Source organism: Microcaecilia unicolor, chromosome 4 (assembly GCF_901765095.1).
Source record: "Microcaecilia unicolor chromosome 4, aMicUni1.1, whole genome shotgun sequence".
Classification (NCBI taxonomy): domain Eukaryota; kingdom Metazoa; phylum Chordata; class Amphibia; order Gymnophiona; family Siphonopidae; genus Microcaecilia; species Microcaecilia unicolor.
In genome coordinates this window covers 347533248-347548304 of record NC_044034.1, presented here as the reverse complement: position 1 = coordinate 347548304, position 15057 = coordinate 347533248, and the positions used below count along the sequence as shown (strand labels likewise).

General features: G+C 42.1%; 1 protein-coding gene across 1 annotated transcript in view; it reads right to left on the bottom strand.

The window, feature by feature from the left end:
- The window catches only part of LOC115469500 (E3 ubiquitin-protein ligase TTC3-like), a 299116-nt gene that overhangs the window by 164105 nt on the left and 119954 nt on the right, over positions 1 to 15057 (bottom strand). The window contains exon 17 of the mRNA XM_030202218.1: positions 730 to 810. Within this exon, the coding sequence (XP_030058078.1) occupies positions 730 to 810 (81 nt within the window). The remainder of the gene's footprint in view (positions 1 to 729; positions 811 to 15057) is intronic.

The window sequence follows — 15057 nt, the reverse complement described above, 5'->3', positions numbered from 1 at the left end:
TCTCTAATATTTCTCGGTCACAAAAGAGAGGGAAAACAGCATACAAATACAACAAGGCAAACAAAAAAAGCAAACACTGGGTCTTCAGGATTGAGAAAAATGTAGTCCTTTAATATCACAAATACCCGACACGGGCCGTGTTTCGGCGTACAACCGCCTGCATCAGGGGTCAATAAACTCCTATCGGTCAACTTGCAAACGGTGGCGCAAGAGGTAAGTGAAACAATCGGGGTAAAACTCCTTCAGCTTTGAAAGCCCTGAGGAAGGTAGCCCCTGAAGGAGTTTTACCCCGATTGTTTCACTTACCTCTTGCGCCACCGTTTGCAAGTTGACCGATAGGAGTTTATTGACCCCTGATGCAGGCGGTTGTACGCCGAAACACGGCCCGTGTCGGGTATTTGTGATATTAAAGGACTACATTTTTCTCAATCCTGAAGGCCCAGTGTTTGCTTTTTTTGTTTGCTCTAATATTTCTCCTCATTCTAATCTCATTTCCCAGCTTTCCTGTCCAGCTCTTAGGTCACTTATGCAGTCTAATTTTTGACTTCTGAGAAACTTCTAATTCAAACACCATATGTAAGAGACGAGAGTTGGAGTTGGGATAGATACCTAAATTATCACACGCCACCACTGCTTATTTATGATTCCCAAATACTACCCTGCTCTACCTCTATTCATTAGCCCCCCTCCCCCAAAATGTAATGCTTTACAAGGTTTTTCTGGTCTTACCTCAGGTTGCCCTATCCCTAGAAGGGCATTAGCATGTCCGTAGATAATTAAAACATAGTCAGTATTAGAAAGATTCATTTCCTGGAAATTAAGCAGAAGAGAACAGAAGTCAGTTAATGCAAGAATACACACCAAAGTAATTCTGTGGTATTTCTATTTAGTTTAAATCAAATTTTACTGGTGGCAAAGTTTAATGGAACCACTGACATATTTCATAAAGTATGCAATACTACTATTAGTTTATCATTTTTATAGCATTACTAGATACACAACTATCCTAAATCAGCAGAAGAGGAAAATGAAATGGTAGCCTGATCTACTTTTCAAATCTTCTGAAAACTTCAAAAAATAAAAAAATTAAAATGGTAGAATGCGCAAAAATCTCTCTTTTTTTTGGTCACCCAGCACTGCAAAATTGGGTTGGTTTTTAAAATGTAGACAGAAATGGCCTGCAGTGACTTCAAGCGTCTTTACTCTTCAGTCTTAGGCTGAATAAACCCCGTTCCTTCAACTTTTCCCTCACACTTTATCTAGACTTTTTGTATTCACAGAATCCTCTGGGTCTTTACCAAAACCTCCATGCTGTGCTCAAAATGTATAGCACAAAAGTCAACTTGGTACATTAACAGAAACCTGACTCATTCAGTAGACTAGAAAACAATTAATTACTTTCATATCTTACATGTGGTAATCCTGTTGACATATACTGATAGCACACAACTGTAATGATCCACTAATAATAGGAACTATTCATCCATCTCAACTTTGAATACTAAACACTGCTGCCACTCGGTTGCAACTCATAAAATTTATCAATAGAAATCAAACAAAATAAAACATGGAAAAGAAAATAAGATGATACCTTTTTTATTGGACATAACTTAATACATTTCTTGATTAGCTTTCGAAGGTTGCCCTTCTTCGTCAGATCGGAAATAAGCAAATGTGGTAGCAGATAGTATATATAAGAGAAACATCAAAGCATTACTTTGACAGTCTGACAGAGTGGGAGGGTGGGGGTATGCATGGGAACATCAAAGCATTTCATTGATATTCTAACAGGATGGGTGTTGATTTCTATTGATAACCTTTAAGAGTAGACTAACACGGCTACCACACCTCTCTATTTAACTCATAAAATGAAACAATGTAACACAAGACAAAAGATGTTCTTTTTTCATGGACCCCCAGGTATTTTATTGCCCATTCCACTCATGCTTTCAGATGTAGAAATCTATATTGTTCACTCCATTAAGATACCAGGGGTTACTCTAGACCACAGGTGCCCAACCTCAGCCCTTATCAGGTTGTTTTTCAGGATTTCACCAATGAATATGCATGAGATCTATCTGAATACAATGGAAGCAGTACATAGATCTCATGCATATTCATTGGGGGAAATCCTGAAAACTTGACTGGATTATGGCTTTCGAGGACAGAGGCTGAACAACCCTGCTCTAAACGATCAATTAAGCTTTCAATCACATATTTCATCCATAGTGCAAAAATGCTTTTTAAAGATGAAACAAATTTGCTCCATAAAACCATTCAAGCAATCAAGTTATTTCATGCTTTTGTTCTAGGGCATTGGGATTAAAGTTAAATATAGAAAAAAATAATTTTTTATTTGTAGGTCAACATGACAATATATATATTTTTAATTTTAATTTAATAAGGTCTTTATTACAGTGATCAAAGAAAAATACGTGCAAGTACAATGCACAATCTGCTCAAGTAACAAACAAACTTCTTCTCAAAGCTAAGGAAACCTCTAATGTATATAGTTGTTTATTATGAAATACTAAAGAAAAAGGAAAAAATATAACCAAAGGGGGCAGAAGGGGATCAGGAGAAAACAGAAGATAAAGAAAAACTCAGACATTGGAGTCCTAAAAATGTGATCACACAGAAAAAGGTCAGGCCAGGTCTCATTCAGCCACAAAGCTCAAATTACACAGAGATCCCCAAATCTTTTCCCAAGTCTTGAAAGAATTTTACCTAATAGCAGTTAGCTTCTCCAGTTTATACACAGTGCAAAGTCAAGATCTCCACTTAGCTAAAATTAGGACCCCTGGTGTCTTCCAAGCAGCCACTAAGATGAGCTTAGTCACATGTAGCAGATGGCGCACCAACAAATCTGATATTTCCAAAGTCCTGGGATTGCTCTATTCAACAGGAAAATACCAGGGTCCCATGGCTGAAACCAGTTATCCACAAGATCTGGAAGCAGATGGATTTCCAAAATGCAATGGCTTTCGGGCATGACCACCAAATGTGACCCATGGTGCCCTGAGCTCTACAACTTCTCCAACATAATGCAGAAGTCTGAGGAAACCAACGATGGAGATGATTTGTGGTAAGGTACGAGTGATAAATAATCTTGATGTTATTCTCATAGATACTGGAATCAATAGCTATTTTCATCAGAGACTTTTCAATGGTGTCCCAGTTCATGTTTCCACTATGCCTCTTTTCAGAAATCCAAAGGCCTCTCAAATAACCATACAGCATATTCACCAAACTTTTGTGGATCTAAAGTCCACACAGGTGTCCTCCAAGAAGGTGTAGTCACCCGTCAACCTAGGTTTAAAATGCTTAGAAGACAATAAATGAACCAATAGAACATAAGTATAATGATGAGATTGGGGTAAAGAAAATCACGAGACAGAGTTTGAAAAGAGATCAAGGCATCTTCATCATAGAATAGACCCCAGCTGGTTAATCCCTTTTGCTCCCATAATCTATAGACTGAGGTAACCAAGCCTGGTAGGAACTCAGGGAGTGCAGCGAGAAAACAAATTCCATCCTAGGACTCAGGGAATCCCAGATTTTAAAAGTATGCGGGATTGTAGGGGAAATACCTGCCTGTAAAAATCTATGTGTATGGGGAAGCCATAACAGATATTTCAAAAGCACCAGTCCTATCTGACCTTGCTCAACATTGTATCCACAATTTAGCAGGGTTGTTTTGGAACCATTCAATCACTGAACGCCTTTGAGCTGCTGCTCTGTAATAATTCCACAAGTCAGGAACCCCAATCCTCCACTGGCAGCATCTCAAAAAAGAACCTGTCAAGAAAGCCTGGGCTTCTTACCCTCCCCCCCCAAATAAACTTTCAGTATCCCCCTGAAATGAGAAGAGAACCTGATGAGGAACCATAACTGGTAGAACTTGAAACAAATACAACAATCTGGATAACATGTTCACCTTAACAGTGGAGAATCGATCAAACCAAGACAAGGTCTGATGTTTCCAATGATCTAAATCATTTTTAATAGCCAAAAACAACTTTGGGTAGTTAACAACATACAATTGAGAGTAATCAGGTTTCAACCACACACCAAGGTATCACAGCTTCTCCAAAACCCACCAAAATGGGAAGGATCGTTGTGATCATCTATATTCAGGTTAAGAGCCTCAGTTTTACTCATGTTCACCTTAAATCCTGAGACCCAGGAATAGGCCTGCACTACGGATATCAAATTAGGCAAAGTAGTAAAGGGGGCTGTTAAAGACAACAAAACATCATCAGCAAACAAACTAATTTTATGTTCAATGTCACCCACCTGAACCCCTCGGATGTCAAGGTTAGCTAGTATGGCTGAAGCAAGTGGTTCCATCACCAGGGCAAAGAGCAGGGGAGATAACGGACAGCCCTGCCTTGTACCTCAGGAGAGGAATAACATAGCCGAGTTACCACCACTGATACAAACACAAGCAACTGGTTTGGAATAAAGCTCTAGTATCCAAGTCCTAAACAAAGGACCAAGACCCATGGCTACCAAAACGCAGTCCAAAAAGCCCCAATAGACCTTGTCAAAAGCTTCTCAGTGTCTATCCCCAAAAGGAAATACTGCAGACCAGCCCTTGATTAAGTGTAATTTAAGTTGATAATTTTACAAATATTATCAGCGGCCTGTCTCTTAGAAACAAATACAACCTGATCAGGGTGTATCAAAGTAGGCAGCACAGAGCCCAACTGCCCAGACAAAACCTAAGCCAAAACCTTGACATCAGCATTTAATACCGAAATAGGATGATATGATTGACAATCCATTTTATCTTTCCCTTCTTTTAAAAGAACAGAAATCCAAGCCTCTAACATGGAGGAAGGCATCCAAGCCCCGTCTCTCACCCCATTCATTTAACTTCTGCTAACAAAGAAGAAAGCTCAACTGCGAATGTTTTATAGAATTCCAAAGAGAGTCCATCCAAACCAGGCGAACTCCCTGTTGCCTTCAAAACTTCCTCAGGGGAAACTACCGCTTCCAATTGCTCCCACTGTAACTCCGAAAGGCAAGGCAAAATGGATAAGCCCAAATAAGAATCAATAGCAGAGGCCTGCATCTCCTCATCTTGGGCATACAACCCTTCCAAAAATTCACAGAAACGAGACCTAATTAGGCAGGATTTATACAACCTCTGTTACCCTTAATTTTCCCAATCATCCTATCTGCTCATGCCCTTCGGAGCTTACAAGCCAAAAGAGAGCTCGCCTTACCAGAATATTCATAATGGCATTGCTTCACCCTATCCAAGGGGCGAACTGTACATCTCTTGGTACAAGCTCTTAAGGGAGAGCCAAGCCTCACAGTTCCCCCAATACCGTGAGGGAGCCATACAGCTTATGATCAAGACTCCAGTTGGGATATATGAGAAAGAAAGAAATTTTTAATGGAGTTACGTTTTCATTTTTTCAAGGAAGCATGCTTCAAAAAGAAGCCCCTCGTAACAGCCTCCAAAGTGTCCCAAACCACAGGAAGTGAAGGACCTGAATGCAAATTATGTGATAAATACTCCTTCAAAAGCTCTTTATATTCCCGTACTACAGATTCATCTTTAAGGAGGGTAATGTTAAAAGTCCAGAAATTGTCCACATCACAAGGTGATGCTGTGGAAGGATAAGGGTCATGTTGTACGACCACATAAAGGGATCGTACAGCGGAAGAGTTGTGTGATGGCCATTATGAACTTTAGTGTTGTTGTGTCGCTGATATCAGGCGTTTATGTTGGGTCGGTAGGGTATGCCTTTTTAAACAGGTGGGTCTTAAGTGATTTTCTGAAGTGTAAGTGGTCATATGTGGTTTTCAAGTCTTTTGGTAGTGCATTCCACAATTGTGTGCTGATGTATGAAAAACTGGATGCGCAAGTTAATTTGTATTTGAGTCCTTTGCAGCTTGGGTAGTGGAGATTTATCTATCGATGTATTTATACCCCACATTATCCCCACAAACATGCAGGCTCAATGTGGCTTACAAAACCAGAGAGTGAGAGAGAGAGTGAGAGAGAGAGAGATCTCTGGGTGATAGAGACAAATTAGAAGTGAAGAGCAAAAGTGCAAGAAAGAAAAGACACTTTACTATTTAGGTATATTCGTGTTGATTCGGATGCGTTTCTTGTTGGTAGGTCAATTAGGTCTGTCATGTATCCCAGTGCTTCACCGTAGATAATTTTGTGAACCATAGTGCAGATTTTGAAGGTAATGCGTTCTTTGATTGGGAGCCAGTATAGTTTTTCGTGGAGGGGATTTGCGCTTTCAAATCTTGTTTTTCCGAAGATGAGTCTTGCTGCCGTGTTTTGAGCAGTCTGAAGTTTCTTTAGGGTTTGCTCTTTGCATCCCGCATAAATTCCATTGCAATAGTCTGCATGGCTTAGTACCATTGATTGTATCAGGGTGCGAAATGTTTCCTCCAGGAAGAACTATTTCACGCGTTTTGAGTTTCCACATTGAGTAGAACATTTTCTTTGTTGTGAATTTTGCTTGGCTCTCTAGTGTTATGTTGCGGTCCAATGTCATGCCGAGGATTTTCAGGCTGTCAGACAGGTAGGGTGTGGTCTGGGGTGTTGATAGTTGAGGGATTGTCCATAGTGTGTTGGGATGAAAGGAAGAGACAGTGGGTTTTATCTTTGTTGAGTTTTAGTTGAAATGCATTTGCCCAGGAGTCCATGGTATTCAAGCTGATCTTGATTTTGATAGCGATTTCTGTCAGTGTAGATCTGTAAGGAATGTATATAGTGATATCATCTGCATAGATGAAAGGATTAAGGCCTTGGTTGGATAAGGTCTTGGCTAGTGGGGTCATCATTAGGTTGAAGAGGATCGGCGATAGCGATGATCCTTGTGGTACACAGTCTGCTTTCCACGGTGATGATATGTTTGTCTTTGACTTTACTTGATATGTTCTTGGGGTTAGGAAGCCCTTGATCCAGCTGAGTATGTTACCAGCAATCCCAAATTTGTTGAGTAATCTTATTAATATGTTATTGCTTACCATGTCGAATGCGCTAGACATGTCGAATTGGAGGAGAAGGATGTTGTTGCCTATTGCTACTTCCTGCTTGAATTTGGCTAGGAGAGTGAGTAATACTGTTTCTGTGCTGTGTAACGGGTGAAAAAGAGAGTTAAGTTCCCTATAGAAGAAGTCCCGTTTGGCCCCAAAAGACTGCATCCAGCAACACATAGTCAATATGGGAATAATGATCATGGTGGGGAAGAAAAATAAGTGTAGTCTCTGAGTGCCATTGATCTCTTTCCAAGCATCAAATAACCCCATTTCATTCACAAAAAAGTTAAAAGCTTTCGCAACAGGTTTACTGGCTACAGAATGAGTACTTGTGGCATCCATGGTAGGGTTCAGGAATGCATTAACATTCCCAGCACAAACCAAGGGGCCCTGAATAAAACCAACAAGTTGAAGTTTAACTTTTGCCAAAAACTCAATTTGTCCAGCATTTGGAAAATAAATAAGTACATAAGTCTTGCCATACTAGGAAAGACCAAAGGTCCATCAAGCCCAGTATCCTGTTTCCAACAGTGGCCAATCCAGGTCACAAATACCTGGCAAGATCCCAAAAAAGTACAAAACATTTTATACTGCTTATCCCAGAAACAGTGGATTTTCCCCAAGTCCATTTAATAATGGTCTACAGACTTTTCCCTTAGGAAAACCTTTTTTTAAACTCTGCTAAGTTAACCACCTTTACCACATTCTCTGGCAACAAATTCTAGAGTTTAATTACACGTTGAGTGAAGAAAAATCTTCTCCGATTCGTTTTAAATTTACTACATTGTAGTTTCATCGCATGCCCCCTAGTCCTAGTATTTTTGGAAAGTGTAAACAGACGCTTCACATCTACCCGTTCAACTCCACTCATTATTTTATAGACCTCTATCATATCTCCCCTCAGCCGCCTTTTCTCCAAGCTTAAGAGCCCTAGCCACTTTAGCCTTTCCTCATAGGGAAGTCGTCCCATCCTCTATCATTTTCGTCGCCCTTCTCTAATTCCACGATATCTTTTTTTGAGATGCGGTGACCAGAATTGAACACAATATTAGAGGTGCGGTCATACCATGGAACGATACAAAGGTATTATAACAAACTCATTTTTGTTTTCCATTCCTTTCCTAATAATACCTAACATTCTATTTGCTTTCTTAGCCACAGCAGCACACTGAGCAGAAGGTTTCAACGCATTAACAACGACAACACCTAGATCCCTTTCTTGGTCTGTGACTCCTAATATGGAACCTTGCATGACGTAGCTGTAATTCGGGTTCCTCTTTCCCACGTGCATCACTTTGCACTTGCTCACATTAAATGTCATCTGTCATTTAGACTTCTAGTCTCCCAGTCTCGTAAGTATTTCTTCAAGGAGAGAGTAGTGGATGCTTGGAATGCCCTCCCGCAGGAGGTGGTGGAAATGAAAACGGTAACGGAATTCAAACATGCGTGGGATAAACATAAAGGAATCCTGTTCAGAAGGAATGGATCCTCAGGAGCTTAGCCGAGATTGGGTGGCAGAGCTGGTGGTGGGAGGCGGGACTGGTGGTTGGGAGGCGGGGATAGTGCTGGGCAGACTTATACGTCTGTGCCAGAGCCGGTGGTGGGAGGCGGGCTGGTGGTTGGGAAGCGGGGATAGTGCTGGGCAGACTTATACGGTCTGTGCCAGTCGGTGGTGGGAGGCGGGGCTGGTGGTTGGGAGGCGGGGATAGTGCTGGGCAGACTTATATGGTCTGTGCCCCGAACAGGACAGGTACAAATCAAGGTAGGGTATACACAAAAAGTAGCACATATGAGTTCATCTTGTTGGGCAGTCTGGATGGACCGTGCAGGTCTTTTTCTGCCGTCATCTACTATGTTACTAAGTACGGTCCTCTTGTAGTTTTTCACAATCCTCCCGCGATTTAACGACTTTGAATAACTTTGTGTCATCAGCAAATTTAATTACCTCACTAGTTACTCCCATCTCTAGGTCATTTATAAATATGTTAAAAAGCAGTGGTCTCAGTACAGACCCCTGGGGAACCCCACTATCTACCCTTCTCCATTGAGAATACTGACCATTTAACCCTATGCATAATTAAACTCTGGAATTCGTTGCCGGAGAACATGGTGAAGGCGGTTAGCTTGGCAGAGTTTAAAAAGGGGTTACACGGTTTCCTAAAGAATAAGTCCATAAACCCAATACAACACAAATAAATTTACCGCCATCAACACACCTAAACTAAATCTGCCAATCTCGGAAACTTTAAAAATCCTTGGAGTCACTATCGACCGCCACCTAACTCTCGAGACTCATGCGAACAACACAACAAAAAAAATGTTCTACTCCATGTGGAAACTGAAAAGAATTAGACAATTCTTTCCAAGATCTGTCTTCCGCAGTCTAGTGCAATCACTCGTACTCAGTCACCTGGACTATTGCAACTCATTATACGAAGGATGCAAAGAACAAATACTGAAGAAACTCCAAACAGCCCAGAATACAGCAGTCAGACTCATCTTCGGAAAACCAAAATACGAAAGTGCAAAACCCTTACGGGAGAAACTACACTGGTTACCACTCAAGGAACGCATCACTTTTAAAGTATGCACCTTAGTCCACAAAATCATTCACGGTGAAGCCCCTGCATACATGTCCGATTTAATAGACCTTCCACCCAGAAACGCTAAAAGATCGTCCCGAACCTTCCTCAATCTCCACTACCCTAAGTGTAAAGGCATAAAATACAAAGTACTGCACGGATTGACCTTCGCATACAAGAGCACGCAATTCTGGAATACACTACCACGCAACCTGAAAATGATCTACGAACTGACCGACTTCCGCAAACTACTAAAGACCCATCTCTTTGAGAAAATCTACGGCAAGGATCAAAACACATGAAGCCCATACAATCTAATAGACACGCACCAATACACTCTCTGTAATCTCTTCTCCCGCGCTCTCACCACTCTTTAACCCTACCCACAGACAAATCGTCAGACCTCCATGTTCCCTCGATACTGTTTTGTCCCCCTCTCAACTCACCACTGTTATATCCCACTGTTCTATCCCCTAATGATATCCTGAATTTACTTTGTCTTATATAACTCATCACAATGTAACCCATAATTGTACTGTAATAATTGTACTTCCATCATTTACAACGTATTGTAAGCCACAATGAGCCCGCAAATAGGTGGGAAAATGTGGGATACAAATGCAAATAAAAAAATAAATAAATGGACTAGGGAAAAATCCACAATTCCAGGAATAACATGTATAGAATTGTTTGTACATTTGGGAAGCTCGCCAGGTGCCCTTGGCCTAGATTGGCCACTATCATGGACAGGATGCTGGGCTCGATGGACCCTTGGTCTTTTCCCAGTGTGGCATTACTTATGTACTCTCTGTTTTCTATTTTTTAACCAGTTTTTAATCCACAATAGAACACTACCTCCTATCCCATGACTCTCCAATTTCCTCTGGAGTCTTTCATGAGGTACTTTGTCAAACGCCTTCTGAAAATCCAGATACACAATATCAACTGGCTCACCTTTAGCCATATGTTTGTTCACCCCTTCAAAGAAATGTAGTAGATTGGAGGCAAGATTTCCCTTCACTAAATCCATGTTGACTTTGTCTCATTAATCCATGCTTTTGAATATGCTCTGTAATTTTGTTCTTAATAATAGTCTCTACCATTTTGCCCAGCACAGACGTCAGACTCACCGGTCTATAATTTCCCCGATCTCCTCTGGAACCTTTTTTTAAAAATCAGCATTAGGTGGGCCACCCTCCAATCTTCCGGTACCACGCTTGATTTTAAGGATAAATTACATATTACTAACAATAGCTCCGCAAGCTCATTTTTCAGTTCTATCAATACTACTCTGGGATGAATACCATCCGGTCCAGGAGATTTGCTACTCTTCAGTTTGTAGAACTGCCCCATTACATCCTCCAGGTTTACAGAGAATTCATTAAGTTTCTCCGACTCGTCAGCTTCGAATACCATTTATGGCACTGGTATCCCACCCAAATGTCCTCGGTGAAGACCGAAGCAAAGTATTCATCTCTCCGCTATGGCTTTGTCTTCCCTGATCGCCCCTTTTACTCCTCGGTCATCTAGTGGTCCAACCGATTCTTTTGCCAGCTTAATGCTTTTAATATACCTAAAAAAAATTTTACTATGTGTTTTTGCCTCCAATGCAATCTTTTTTTCGAAGTCCCTCTTAGCCTTCCTTATCAGCGCTTTGCATTCGACTTGACATTCCTTATGCTGTTTCTTATTATTTTCAGTCGGTTCCTTCTTCTTCCATTTTCTGAAGGGTATTGGCCAGGGTCAAACTCACCTCATCTATCTGAACCTGGTCCAATAAATATCACCCCCGGGGATTTATTTTTGCCTTCTGGATCTGTTCTTTCAAATCACTATGAAACAGATTAGCCATCCCCCTGCTTTTTAGCATCAGAAGTATCTAACGCAAACAGTATATGGGAACACACTCTATGGTTTAATAAATACTCATAGGATCTTTTAAGGTGAGTCTCCTGTATAAAGACCACCTGTGCCTTCTAACGCAGCTAAAATTGAACCAATAATGAACGATCTCTGGGCGAGTAGAGTCCACCAGTGGTGTCCCCTCGGCGAATCACCCCCCCCCCAGCGCATCACCTCCACCCTCCCAAGTGCATCGCTCATACTTTCTGGGGGTGCAGGGAGCAGTCATCCCGCTGTCGGCTCCACTGGTTCCTGCCCCAGAACAGGAAGTAATGTCAGAGGGAGCAGGAAACCGGCGGAGCCAACAGCCGCATGGCTGCTCCCTGTACCCACTTGCAGCGTGCACCCGGGGTGGACCGTTCCCACTGCCCCGCTCTTGGAACACCACTGCAGTCCATTCACATTTAAAGTAACTATGTTCACAGCAGTAAAAAACATCAACAGCATCTCCATCCCACCAGTGCTCCAAGTTCAAAATTAAAAACCATATTCCCCATCTCCCCCCGTCCCCCCCCAGGACAAAGCAGGAAGTACATAACACAAAACAAAAACTCAACCCCCCCCCCCCCATCCATACAGACAAAAAATAAAATAAAATCAAGAATCCCCCTTTCCACTACGAAATCTCCCATAATCTCCCTGATCCTCCCCCATCAAGTCAAAAGCAAGGAGGAGGAGGACCAACCAGAAGTACCCTAAGAGTGGGAAGCCACCCCCACCCTGAAGGAAATATCCAAACTCCCCCCCCCCCACACAAAAAGAATCCAACACACATCTCACCCACACACTTACTACCTTACACAGAAAATTAACAGCAAAAGAACCTCTTAGCTTAGGTAACAAAATTCTCCAAAACAATGTAATAAGCACACAGCAAACGTAATACTCAGCCACTTATTTTTGAACAAAACAACAAAAAAAATCAAAGGGTAAGTACTCCCCCCTCCATGTACAGAGCGCAGAGGATCAAGCTAGTCAAGTTATAAGAAAAACAGGTCCTGTGGTAGTCCTTCAAAACAAAAAAGAACCCAAATCACCAACTACAGAATCTCAAGACCTGTCATGGTCCGAGTGGCGCTGGAGGCATTTTCCTTTACTGGGCGCCCTAGCCCAGTGTTTAGACTTTGGAGCCACCACTGAAGAGGCCATGTTAGGCCCAGGTGAAGAGGTTTTAGCCAATCCTGCCTCCTGCAGCAACTTACAAGCTTCATCTGGTCTCGACTCTGTGCAAAGCTCCTTGAAGTAGAAAACTGAGAGCTAGGGGGAAGCCAGCAATATTAAATCTGTTCCTTCCAAAGTATTTTCAAAACAGGCTTGAATTCCCACCTCTTAACCAAAGTAAAAGCTGATAAATCTTGATAAACTGCAACCAAGGCATCCTGAAATTGCAATGAAGGAAGGGCCTGTAACTTCTGCAAGATCGTCTCCTTATCCACATACCTACTCTACTGAGTCACTGGTCTCCAATTTCGAAGGACTATGAGATTCGGATTCCCTGGTCTGTCCAGACCAGTACAAGCATGGCCTGGTGGCTTGTGCCTCAAAATCTCCAAGCTGGCCTTCCTCTTTGCATGCTAATCATGTTTGATGCCAGCCTTTCAGGTTGGGGAGCGCACAGCACAGGGATCATGGTCTCAGGTAGAGGTCTCTCGGTTCATCAACAAGATAGAACTCAAAACAATCACAAAGGCATTTCTGGCATTTGCTCCACTCAAAGGCAAGCCAGTCAGTATTTTCGGACAACATGATGGCTGTTTCCTATGTCCACAGGCAGGGGAGTATGAAGAGTGCTCCAGAGTGCTCCCCTTGTCAAGAAGACTCAACTGCTTTTCAATAGGCAGATGTTAACATTCCCCTACCGCCGTCCTCTCACATTGCGGGAGTCAAATACAGAAGCAGATTACCTCAACAGTGTGTCGCTCAATCCGGGGCATGGCAACCATTCAAGGAGATATTCAATCGCATTATCTTCCACTGGGAGAATTCCCATTCTGGATCTGATGGCTACCAAAGCCAATGCACAGGTCCATAACTTCTTCAGTTGCAGGAGGGAAACGGGGTCTTTGGGAGTCTAAGCTCTGGTTCAGTCTTCACAGTGGGCCTTCTTTAGAACTTTCCACCATGGCCGAAGATAGCAGAACTCTCTGGTGCATAGGCATAGCTTTCCATCTGGGACGGGTGATTCTGGTGGCACTGGATTGGCCAAGATGTCCATGGTTTGTGGATCTTGTTCATCTACAGAGAGCGCCTCCATTACACCTTCCCGTATAGAAAGGTCTCTTGCATCTAGGACTGACTCTCATGGAGGATCCCTCTCACTTTGGTCTTATGGCTCTTGAGGGCTCACCTCAGAAAAAAGCCATTCAGAAGACATAATAACTATATTGCCGCAAGCTAGAAAGAAATCCATATCCACAGCCTATGCTATGGTTTGGAGGACCTTTGTAAGCTGGGCAAAACAAGGGAATACTTCTCCCCTACAGGCTTCCTTACCTCAACTTTTGCCTTTTCTACAGGATGGTTTAAAACAGGAATTATCTCGAAACTCTTTAGAAAATTTAGGCAGTGGCCTTAGCTTGCTACAGAGGTCATGTTCAACACTCCTCTATTGCAGCTCATCATGTTGTATCACCCCTATGAGAAAATGTACCTCCTCTCCGCAAGCTTTGACCTCCATTGGATCTTAAATTAGTTCAAGCTTTGCAGAGAGCCCCCTTTGAACTTCTCTCTCAGGCTACTATCAAGGTCCTTACAATAAAGACCATTTTTCTGATGGCCATTTCCTCGGCTAGAAGAATTTCTGAGCTCCTGGCCTTATCTTGCAGAGATCCTTTTCTAAAGATTTCCTGAGCTGGGGTATCTGCCTGCACAGTGCCTCCATTTCCACCTCAGACAATTTTCCTCCCATCTTTTCTGAAGGAGGATTACGGCTCAGAAATACTCTTCTCTGCGTCTTTTAGATGTCAAGAGAACTTTTATCAGGTATCTGAAATCTACTAATGATTTCAGACGTTCTGACCATCTCTTTATCCTGTTCTCAGGTCCTATGAAAGTTTTGCAACTTTCTAAACCTACTGTGGCACACTGATCGAAAGACACTATTTCTTCGGTGTATTTACTCTCAGGAAAGTCTGAATGTTAAAGCTCATTCTACTCACTCTCTTTCTACGTCCTTTGTGGAATCTCAAGCCATCTCTTTGTAAGAGATTTGTCACTCAGCTACATGAGCTTTTTGTCACACTTTCTCGAGGCATCATCATCTGGATTTGGATGCTAAAGTGGAGTCTTCTTTTGGAGCTAGAGTTATCGCCACTGCATCATCTTGCTCCTGCCCTACTTGAGGATTGCTTTTATACATCACATTAGCCTGGACTGATCCTTTGGTGATGTAATGGAAGGAAAAATGAGTTCTTACCTGATAATTCTCTCTTTTAGCCCAAAGGATCAGTCCAGGACCTACCCTTTTTCTGCTTGCTTGCTGTGTTTTCTGTACATAGTTACGGGTTGCTGGTTCCCAGGCACAAGTTTGGACTTTGTCTTTTTCTTCAATTTACTCAGT